Source organism: Haliotis asinina, chromosome 9 (assembly GCF_037392515.1).
Source record: "Haliotis asinina isolate JCU_RB_2024 chromosome 9, JCU_Hal_asi_v2, whole genome shotgun sequence".
Classification (NCBI taxonomy): domain Eukaryota; kingdom Metazoa; phylum Mollusca; class Gastropoda; order Lepetellida; family Haliotidae; genus Haliotis; species Haliotis asinina.
The window spans coordinates 49210594-49222702 of NC_090288.1; the positions used below are offsets into that span (position 1 = coordinate 49210594).

The 12109-nt window shown below is 37.7% G+C and overlaps 1 protein-coding gene across 2 annotated transcripts; it reads right to left on the bottom strand.

Annotated features, from left to right (window-relative positions):
* Window positions 1-558: 558 nt before the first annotated feature.
* On the bottom strand, window positions 559-11547 carry LOC137296326 (ER degradation-enhancing alpha-mannosidase-like protein 1). 2 transcript variants are annotated; one of them, XM_067828098.1, is made up of 12 exons: window positions 11250-11543; window positions 9866-9938; window positions 9461-9564; window positions 8996-9167; window positions 8495-8678; window positions 7977-8068; window positions 7358-7440; window positions 7024-7144; window positions 5677-5921; window positions 4566-4662; window positions 2224-2397; window positions 559-1587 (listed from the first exon to the last, which is right to left on the bottom strand). In XM_067828098.1, exons 1-12 carry the CDS (start codon window positions 11498-11500, stop codon window positions 1489-1491), a joined length of 1695 nt encoding a protein of 564 aa, XP_067684199.1. In that variant the 5' UTR covers window positions 11501-11543; the 3' UTR covers window positions 559-1488. The 2 variants fall into 2 exon arrangements, with proteins under 2 accessions (XP_067684199.1, XP_067684200.1); XM_067828099.1 differs by lacking the exon at window positions 559-1587 and having other exon boundaries at window positions 2294-2438; window positions 11250-11547.
* Window positions 11548-12109: the final 562 nt, after the last annotated feature.

Genomic DNA, 12109 nt, shown 5'->3' on the forward strand with positions numbered 1-12109 from the left:
TAAATCCAGAAATGAAACCAAACCCAAAACGTTTCCATGGATACCAGAAAAAATATAAATGCCCAAATCTGCAAATAGCAAAAGGCACCTCTTCAGCTTCTGTTTGGTGTATCTACCAAGTCTCATAGAAAGATATTGAACAGTTTCTGGGTTGTGCTCTGGAAACAAAGCTCACCCCTCCCTTAGAAACTAAGTTCAAATCGTTTCCATGGAAACCAAGAAAAATAAAAATGACGTAAATCTGCAAATAGCAAAAGGCACCACTTTAGCTCATGTTGGTATACCCACCAAGACTTGAAGAACAATATTGAATGGTTTTGTAGTTGTGATCTGGACAAAAAACCAATCCCTCCCAAAACATTTCCAAGAGACCAAGAAAAATATAAACAACAAAAACCAGCAAATAACAAAAGGCATCACGTATCATTCTGTTTGATATATCTACCAATTTCTTGTTGAACGTTTTTTGAGTAATGATTACAGACAGATGGACAGACGAGGCGTTGACTATATTACATGCTACGAGAGAAAACAAAATGTTATAAAAATATGTGTTACTTTTTGGCAAGTACTAATTTTTTTTGCATAAATTGTAAGTCATCCGATGCCATTTGACTCAACAAAAAACAATACATATGATTCATTACAATAACGTACCCTATACCCCAAGAAGACTCTGTACATTCACACATCAGGTCATGTAATCAACAGAGTGGTCACACAGATATATGCCACTGTATGGATACCACGGATGTACAGACAATATGCAATTCCATATAGAACAGGCAATTGATATTTTTGTACAATATTTGGGGAATACGTTCTGAAACTATATAAGGGTATAAAAGAACAAACATTTTACATGTGTTGGACCTGAGGCTGTTCACTTCGTTGAGGGCAAAACATAAAATGAATAAATTCTGGAAAAAGTTTAATAATTTTCACTTTATTGCTAAAGAAATGTACGTTGTAGCACCCTAAATATCAGTAAGTTGTTTTCAGTTGAATAACATGCTAAGCACTGCTACGTATGATGAGGTGGTCAGGCTCAGTTATCTCCCTTTGCCCCTTTGCATGGTATAAGCATCCAATGACCTGATGATGATCAGACATCAGTCAGAACACAGAGTGCAAGTTCGCATAAGTAGTGTGATTTACTGCTCAAAACATGATAAGAACACATAGTTTGGTAAATGACAATAGTTTATCAGACAGATAAACAACTGTCATGAAAACATTAGGTGTTCTTAGGAGTTTGAAGGCTGACTATATCTTTAAAGTGTTGATGTGGGCTGACTGCTGAAAACCTAAATTTTAACACATATGCAAAAAAAAATATATGCTATAAAATAGAACTAAACAAATTTGATTTTGGGGTTGTTGACAAAACAAAAACAAAATTGGTTTGGCATGAAGTAGGATATGCACAAAACTGCCATCACACAGAAGTGTCGAGACGGGTGTATATGAAACTGGAATGCCGATAGGTCATGAAGTGTCGTGGAGGCCAACCGCTAGCTCCATCTGCTCCAGATAACGGGACTTCATTGGAAGAAAATACCGACTGTCTGACGACACTGTATCACACTGCAACAAAGGGATACTGCTGTTCTTGTAAAAAAAATCCCGATAATATGAACAAATATGATGTTTAAATGTCTGATTACTAGAATGAAGAAGGCTTCAGACATCACAAAGGAATAATAAAACTAAGAGGTAATCAGGGAGGGAAAGAGTCAGTGAGGGAGGGAGACAGGTGATGACAGAATAACAGAGATGGCATCTGGTGAAAGTGATTTCAGCTCCAATATTGCAGGGGGTCTGTGGACTATAAGTCCCCTACAGGATCCAGGATTGACTGATTTGCAATTTAAATAGTGGGTTCTAAAATTGCCATTCCTGGAATAAGGATTTTAATCTGGGATTTAAACCCATGGCCAGTGGATCCCAGGATAGCCATCTGCATATCTGAGTATCTGTTCAGTATATATTACTCAAATGTTGTTAAGGATTACCTAATTCTTCAATATCACTGGAGTTCTTCTGCAATAATATCCATTATGTACTATTCAATTGAAATTACAGACCACCTTATTCTTTAACACTACTATCGTAAATCTGTTACAATGTCCATTACATACTACTCACATTAAGTTAAGGATCACCTGATTCTTAAATATTACTATATTTATCGCATCTTCACATCAATCAGCCGAGACTCACATTTGACTTGTTTGTGCGTACATCCACAACCGCAGCTGACTGTATGGGTGTCTGGGGCTGCCACTCTTCCCAGGACTTCTTGCGGAGTTCTCTGCTGACAGGAAACAGGTGCCCCTCCGTGGAAAACACCCACTTGCTGGCCTCTGTGTTCACGTGATTGTCTTTGTCAAATAGCTGAAACCCAAAGGTTTTACAGCCACACTGACAGAAATTGCCTGAAAAAAAGAATACCATCACATTGCCATGATAGCAGTGAGGGCAACTGTACTGCTAAATTCTTGACAGGAATTGTCATCAATGTCTGGTTATCGAACACATGTTGTGTTAGGACCCCTAAAAACAGTTCATTATATCCATTGTTTTGCTATATTATATCTGTGAATGTTTCAACCATACTTTATTTTGCAGAGTGGGAAAAGAGTAGATAAGTACCCAAATTTATTCCGCTAAATGACAAATTTTGTTCCAAGCAGCCACGTCACTTGACAATGGACTGATACATCCAGTTTTGAGATACACAATTTGAATATTTTTACTCTTCTATTTGATTGGCTGAGTGGCAGTTACAGTGTTTCAGGTATATCACTGAGGTTCGTTATGTGGAACGAAAACAACAACACACCAAGTGACACATGGCTTACAACTCTGATCAAATGATGCTGTAATGTCTAAGAAGTCTTTCCCTGGATGGGTGACTTGGATCCTGGTGTTGAGAATGAGTAAGTCAGTCAGTCAGTCAGTCAGTTTTACGCCACCCTATTCCAGCTGTATTATGGGAGTGGTCTGTAAGTAATCAAGTCTGGACCAGACAATCCAGTAATCAGCAGTGTCGGCATCAACCTACACTCATTGGGATATGATGAAATGCCAACCAAGTCTGCAAGCCTGACCACACGATCACGTTAGTTGCCTCTTACGGCATAAGTTGTGACGTGGGTTGTTGAAGGTCAAATTTAAGCCGGACAGTCATGTTTTCAGTTGAGGGCCTAAAGCACTACCCTGGTACATACCCTGACATACAAACATTCGTATAGCACCAATATTGAACTCAGCTGCTCAAAAAGACTTTGTCAACAGTACACCATATTTTGAATCACGACTCCCTGGGGTATATACAACTCTTGCTGCCACTAGGCGCAGCTAGTTAATGTGGCTTTCCCATCTTTACAAGGTACCCATTCACAGCTTGGGGGACTGGGACACATTGTTACATCGTTGTAAGTTTTCTGAACGTTGCTGTACGCACAACTACGTCTTTGGAAATATTTATGTGGTCATTTACCAACGGATTCACAGATTCTTTTAAGTGTGCATGGTTGTGTACTGTACACTAAGGGTTGTGGCAACACTGAAAGAGTCTGCACAACAAAGTTGACCCCAAATTCTTTTTTCACCTGGTCACAGGTGGGCTCAATCCCAGCTTCTTAAGCTCGCTAGATTACAAGCCTGGCACCACTGACAGCTTGCCCATCATCACATGCTATTATTCACATGATCTCCTTTTCGGAACATGGATCTATTAACATCAAAGATCCCCAAAACAAGGATACACCTTAACTAGACATGGACCACTTGTTTATCAAAAGAAAAGGCAAGAAGCAGCATGGCAAACACATACTGGTTACATGGAAATGAGAGAAGTAAACTCTTGACACAATCCCTAAACATGCAAATCATTGTGAGCTGACATTCTGTGTGTTAATTGTGAGTAAACAGTAACGCATGTGATGGGATTTCACTTTCTTAGTAAAGTAAAGTTCTAGTACGTTTTTGGTTGAGTCCCATCTGGGAATCGAATCCGCACCCTCAGAGTCAGGCACCTGATCACAGCACACAAAGTCAGCTGCCTAGCCCACTCAACCACTACGACTTTCACAAAAAGTATGTAGGACAACTCGTAGTCTAGACTGCATACTTTGTGTAGTCTGGACAAGAAAATCCAGTGACTGACAACACAAGCTGATGTCTACCCAAATGTGATATGATGACATCTGTCAACCAAGTTAGCAAGTCTGACCATGTGATCCAGTTAATTCACCCATGATGACAAAGATGGCTTGCTGCTGACCAATCATACCCCATATGTTCACAAGTGAAGCTGACATTCTAACTGACCCAGGAGAATCACTTGGTGAATTTGGTAAACCCGCTATCACTGTATCAGCAGATTCTGCCATTTTAGGACATGAAACTCTGCACACGGGCTCATGAGGTCTTAGTACCACTTGGTAATCATGGGCACCACCCTGTCATGTCTGATATCGTGGACCATAACAATCTTTCTCCTGTAGTATGAAATAGTTGCCAAACTTTCGTCAAATGATTCAAAATATGGTCCTTACCAAGTACAAATATTTACAAGTTTCACTGAGAAAGAAGCTCTCCATTCTGTCCTCCAAAGTTTTTGTCTTCACATTGTGTATTGTTCCATAACCGCATCTGTAATTGAAAAGAAGAATAAGGAATATGAATACTCTACGACAAATAGCTCAGTAAAGCACAAGTAATGTTTGTTTGTTGTTTAACACTGTACTCATCCAAGCTGTACAGTAACAGTCTGTAAATTATCAAGTGTGGACCAGACAATCCAGTGATCAATAGCATGAACATGATCATCATTTAGATACAGTGATATGAGTCAGTGATATGAAGTAAGTCAGAGAGGTAACCACATGATCTCTTAGTCATTTCTAACAGGCATGGAATTCTAACCTGGATCTTCATGGCTAGATGGATGTTATGAGGAAGTTTTCACACTGTTGCTGATGATGACACACTTAAAACAATGTCACCAACTGACATCTCCATAAATTACAAAAAGTCCAAAATACAGCAGCACGTATTATAATTTTTATTATCCCTTACGACTAAACAAGACCGTATTACCCCTGTGCTCTCATCATTACACTGGCTTCCAATCAAGTTCCTGATTGACTTCTTTGCATTGTGTATAAATGTTTACAGAATCAAGCTTCTTCGTATCTCCTGTACTTCTCACTGATTACTCCCGAACCAGAACTCTCAGACCTCAAGACCAAAGTTCCCAAAGTTCTTCTTACTTCTTTTGGCAAAAGGTCTTTCTAGTATGCCTACTCTGTGGAATTCTCTCCCTCTCCACATAAAGCAGTTACCCACATTTGAAACATTCAAACTTGAGTTGAAAACATACTTTTTCGCCAAAGTTTATTTGTAGTATCAATCCCTTTGTTACCAATATACTTATTTTGTTATGTTTTTCCTTTGCTTCTATGTAGTGCCTTGACCATGTACCAGTGGGTGGATAATGGCGTGTTAAAATATCAATTATTATTATTTGTTAGTAGTATTTATCAAACCTAACCACCCGGTCCATTAAGTAGCCTCTGTCAACAAGCATAGATTACTGACGACCTTTTCTAAACTGAACCCCTAAAACATTTTCAGAACAATAGAAGGGATAAGATTGCTTCTCACTCTGCTTTGGCATGCTGATTGAGGCTGTTGAGGATGTCTCTCCCGACATGAAGGTAAAATGGGTTTTTGGTGGCCTGATAGAGGTAGTATGTTGATTCCACGAGCTCTGGCCGGAGGGGGTAAAACAAGACATCAGGGGCCTTCATCTGCCAGTTGTAACGCTCTGGCAGTGCCCCATACTTCCGCCATATTGAATAGTATAATGCATGGGAACATATGGCTTCCTCTATGTCACCATTCAACACCTGCAGCAAAGGTATGTTATGTCAGAATGATATGCTCATGGAAACAAATAAGGGCACACATGAAAGTGCAAGTGTTCTTGTATTATTTTCCAGGTTTCTTCACAAGCTATGTATTGCACTGTGGGAGAAATTCTGGAAATGAATGAATGAACACTTGTACTTTCATGTGTATTAATGAGTATATATTACATGTAAATAAAAAAAACTGTTTGCATGATGAAGTTAAAAGTAAAAAGAACTTGCTTAAAACATGATTAATAACTATTTTCTTTCAAAAAATTATCGAGAAACTCGAACTACAAAATCAGACTTCAGGATATGTATGAACACCTCAAGTGTTTGTTACTGTGCTACCAATCTGTGTTCTAGTACAGCATTTGTAAACAAAGGGAAGCATGGAGAACATGGATCAAACTTCAGCAGCAGTTAACTTTCCAACAGAAACATGTTTGCCAGGCATATCTGTCTAATGGACCAGCACATATGTCTAGTAGACTAGCACATGGTGGGGGGAAATAAGGTTTACCATAAGAATATTTTGCTCATATGACATTGTACATGCATGTACTAGTCCAGATTTAAGCAGGTCTAATAGCTCACTAAGATACCATGCCAAAGTCTTTGCTGCATCCATTAATGCTGTGTGCCTGGCAGAACTTGGTCAAAAAGTACCATATTTTATTGTCTTTCGGTATGACACAGTCGTAAATCGAACCTATCACCTTCTGCTCTTCGGGCAGATTCTCTAGCCATTACATCCTAGAGGCTGTCACCAGCATACATGTCTAATGGACCACCATATAGGTTTAGTAATTTGACATAGTTTTCTAGTGAACCATCAAATTAGTAAACACCCCAGTGTAAACAATCTGCTGTTTATTGTTGTTTAATTCATATCTTACACACTGTAAACATAGTTTTCCATTGGAGAACATAGCATTATGTAGTTGTCTAGCTGAACAGCGTAGTAATCACACCATGGTGCAAACAACCTACTTGCTAGTGTCCTGAGCAGCAGCATATAGACCAATTACAAGCTAAATGCTTACTCAACAGTTACATGGTCACTACTGATGATGATGATGATGATGATGATGCTTACCTGCACACCTGACCATGCAGACTGGAGGGCATCTATCCAGGTGTTGGCGGTGTCACCTGTCATCATGTTTACGTTGACATAGATAGGAGGGTTCCCTTCACCGTTGTTACACCGTGACCTCCTTAGTAAAATAGAAACACATTTTAAGTGGAATTTATGCAGACTTTGTAATCAAATAAAAATGTAATGAAACTTAATACTAACAGACACTAACAGACCTGATATAATAAATTCAGTTTGGAATTCATTACAGACTTGCTTCATAGTAAACAAAGAAACAAACATTATTGCTGCAGAAATGATCAGGTCTAGGATGTCTGTAAGGCCGACCTACCCTCTTCTCATATGGAACTTGATGGTCTCATAGGTTTCATTGAACATCTTCAGGTCATGTTCATCCCCAAACATAATGTAGGACTGAAAGAATAGAAATAATCCCTATAGGCCCAACTCAAATAGGAGTCAATAACAAAGATGTTGTATACTTGATTAAACACATATGGAATGGGAATCTTCAGTGTAAAACTTAATGACAGTCAGTGAGTCAGTGATTTCAAAACAATGCATTTTGTATGCATAAAATATCAAAACTTAAATATTAATCACAAAAGTCACATTACAAGGAAGGTTTTGGAATTATATATTTACTTAACTGTTACAGATGTAGCATGATCATAACATTCATCTGGCATTTCTTTTCGGACAATCTATGTCCAATCAATAAGGTTCATTATACTCAATGACATTCTAATGACATTCTAATGACATTCTAATCTGTAGAACACATAAACAACCATACATGTTGACACATGTGCCTAACTTGGTATGATCCAAAATAACCCCAAATATGTAATGTCCTCTGGACTTACAAAATACATTTCAAAGCTAAAACACTGAAAACAACCATAAAGTAAAGAACCTCATCAGCATGAACTGGGAAAGCCTGTTATTACCTTGAGAAGATACTCGTAGAATGAATCAATCCCAGCACCAAGACCGCTCATCTTCCCAATCCATTCTCCAGTCTGGATATTGATGACATTCCCTGAAGAAATAGGAGAGCATCTATTAACATCACGACAATAATCATTAACACCTGTTGTATATGATTAACATGAAAAATATGTCGTTTCTACCGTTACCTGTGCATCAGAACTTAGTTAAGCAATCTGAGATAAACCGAACTATCAATGTCATGATGGGAAAGTCTAATCTTGTCAGCTGAAGCCAAATGTGTGCTACCAACAGGACTAATTGTTTCCATGGTTACCTGTGTATCAGAACTCAATCCAGTACACAGAGATACAGTATACAGAACTAACAATCGCATGATGGGATGTTTACTGTGGTCAGATGATGCCGAAAACCTAAGAATGTTTCCCTGAGCTTTAGACATTAGACCAAAGAGCAGAACATCTATTTGACTGCACTTGGCCTTCTTAATAACATACTATGAAAAAAATAAACTGACCAAACAAGCCTGTAACATTAGAGCGATATTTCCACAGCATCTGTACTGCTCGTCTGGCCAAAGATTCATACACGGGATCACCCAGCAGCCGGGACAAGATGCCAAACTCTAGCACCAGTGTTCCCGCCCCAGATGTACAAGTTTCGTTAATACAGTCTGGAGGTACACCATGACGCAGATTGATCTGGAAGGTATACCACATAGATAAAGCAAACTGAAAATGAGAGTTATTTCTAATCAGTATCCAAAACATTGAAAACAATGGTGAGACAAATGCAACAATACAAAGGCATGAACTTTATAATGTCTCTAAACTGAATATATACATCTGATCTAAAAACATGTCATCAGTCCAGAATAATTACTACTGCTCATAGCAAAAATTATTATAATGACACCTATTAGTATTTTTTTAAAACAAATTATTCAATGAGAAGACAGATAAAATCTGACAAAATGATGCCAAAAACAGCTAGTGGTAATTTCTATGATGACTGTTACCCTTGGATATGGAATCCCTGTTGCTGTATTTTCAAAGGCAGGGATAAGTCTGGCTGCTAAGTCATGGGCTAAGTGAAGTAACTCCCCCTCATAATGTTTGGGCATCATATTGCCGAATGGCTGGCTGGGGTCAGTGATGATTAGATGGGCAGATAATAATGCTCCCAACATCCTGGAAATTACACAAGGCATTGATTGCTTCATAGAAAAAAATCATTACTAACATCATTTCAGATCTAAGAAGATAAATCTGTACATTTTTAAATGATAAACAAGCACACAACACAAATGAATTCAGTGATCATGATGATGAGAATATAGAAAAAATATGAATAACATGGATACTTCTTTACTTGATGATATTGAAAATTTATAAATCAACAATAATAAAACTTTATGTATTATGTGAAAACAAGTAATTACATTTAATTTAAGTAAATGTAGGAGATATGAATGTTCGTTTACCGGATTGTACTTTCGAAGACTTGAACAGTGTTCGACTTGTCAAAGTCAAGATTATCCTTGATGAGGTTAACGGCTTTCTTAAATTCAGTCTCATTTCCCATCACCTTAAATACACAAAATATATCAATTCAGTCTAGCGTACAATCATAAACACATCAATGTTAACATGCCAAAAACTAGGGAACAATCTTCAATGCATTTATGATTAGCAACAATATCTGGTATTCAGTACTTGATCATTCACATACAGTAAAATCAGTGCACAGATACCGGTACCAAATAATAATATATTTATATGAAAATCAGAACAAATTATCATGACACAGACATTACAAACCATATTAACTGAAGCACTGTGAATAGCCTCATGCATCTGTACGGTTTTACAGAAAACAATCAACTTACCGCTAATGTGTCCAGAGTGTCCACTAGTGTCAGAATGTAGTCCCCTAAAACATCATTGATGTTGATGTTTGATCTGAAATGTAAACATTCAGTAATTTATCCATTATCCTGCTTATAATCTAAAGGCCATGTTTGACCATCAATATTCTGAGTCAAGCAGAGAAAGGTTTGATAGCCTTATTATAGTGATCATTCCACTGCTCCATCATACCTGCTTATGTAATCAACAACAATTCTTCAGTTATCAAAAATGATTCTTTGCATTTGAAAAGAATTCTTCCAAGATAAACTTTCATACATAATTATACAACTACAGAAGTGGCATTCTTTGTGGATGTACTAAGACTACTACTAAGTACTGTAGTGCACTTTGAGCATGCAGCACTGTCATGTGACTATGAGCCATGTGACCTCAAAAGCAAATGAACTTGTCACTTGTTTCACCAACCATTTAATGAGAAGACATCTAATGTTTTATCTGAAATAAAATTGTTTTTCAAGTCCGTAATATTGGTTACATGTGTGTTATTTGTAGATGACAGATGTGACCAAAAAAAAAAAAATATCGAGACTATTCAGATGTCAGTTTTCCTTTCAAAATATCATTAAAGCTGTGATTATCATGATCATGTTTAAAAGTCTAGAGCATCACATCAATGTATGTAAATTTGAGTTCACTCACAAAACATTTCTTGAACATGCTGGTTGCAGGAATCTCTGTTACAGTTAAACAATACTAACATAGGATTCATTGCCACCCTTCATACCATCAGCATAAAACGTGGACAAATAATAATATGAGACAAATTTTGTTTATCAAATAAAGATTACAGGAAGGACTTTCCATATCACATATCTGTTTGTTGTTAAATGATACATTCAACAATTTTCCTACAATATGACACTTCAGTGGTTTGTAAATAATCCAGACTGGACCAGACAATAGAGTGATTGACATAAGCATCACTCTACGCAATGAAGATACTATGACATCCATCCATCAGCCAAGACTGTGCGCCAGACAAACGACCTAGTTAGTCACCTCACAGCAAGTAAGGGCTGCTGACATGTACTTGAACCAGATTGTTAGTAGGTCAGTGCTCACATAGGTCATATCAATTATCATGGACACAGTTTAAGTTTATATGTATGTGTCTCTGTTTTTGGCAATCACCTCATGACATATGAGTATTTTAGGCTTATATATGAATGACAGTATAAGAATTGTCATCATTGTGTATGCAAACGGTTCCTTCTGGCTTGTCCAACACTGACTGTACTGCACTGAGGTCAGCAGTTTTCATTTGATGACAGTTACATGTGAAAGCTGAAAACCACGCCCAATGGAAATCGTAGTCTTACTAATTGCACAGTGCATACTTACGGGTTGTCATAGTCTGGTCCACGTCCAGAGCAGTTAATTGGGTTGAGCTCATCTTGTGGAAAGGCGTATTTCATGTAACTGTCGTAGCCGAAATAGAACATGTTTTTAGATGCCTGTAGCATCTCAAGGCGTTCGGTCTCAGAAAAGTGTCCATATTTAGTGTCATATGGATCCCAGCTACCCCTAAACAAATATAGTCTTCCTACACTCGGTACACACGCTAACATCAACACAAATAAGTGGTAGTACATAGCAATATTGTCGTTTTCCCATAGTCACTCAACTTTCCTTATCCATGGTGCCCTGTAACATACCAGCGGATATGAAGCCGACATCCGTCGTTGTAACAAATAGTTCGGTTTATTTTAGTTAATACAAGGATCCTGCAAAAGTAGATATAAGTGTTCACATATCGTACATATACATGATACACATTACCTATTAGCAAGATAAACAATTGCAATATTTCTCTCTGATGACAACAAACGGAAGTAAACAATGAAAGGAATATCACTACGCACAGGCGTAATTCTCAAACCAATCAAAAATAACGACGTGTGTTGATATTCACAGATGTTGGACAGAATGATAGTCCGCCGAGTTCGCTGTATAATCATGAGTCCTACAGTGATAATTAGTTGATTGTTTTTGCAAAATATCAAACTCATTATCGAAAGATGAAACAAAGAAAGTTTTCGTACTTGATTAGAGACAAATATTGACACGATTGCTGATTACTACTACTACTACTGCTACTGCTGCTGCTGCTGCTGCTACTACTACTACTACTACTACTACTGCATGTTTGTGGGTTAAAACCACAATCAGATATATTTAAGCTCAGCACAGATCATAAGCAA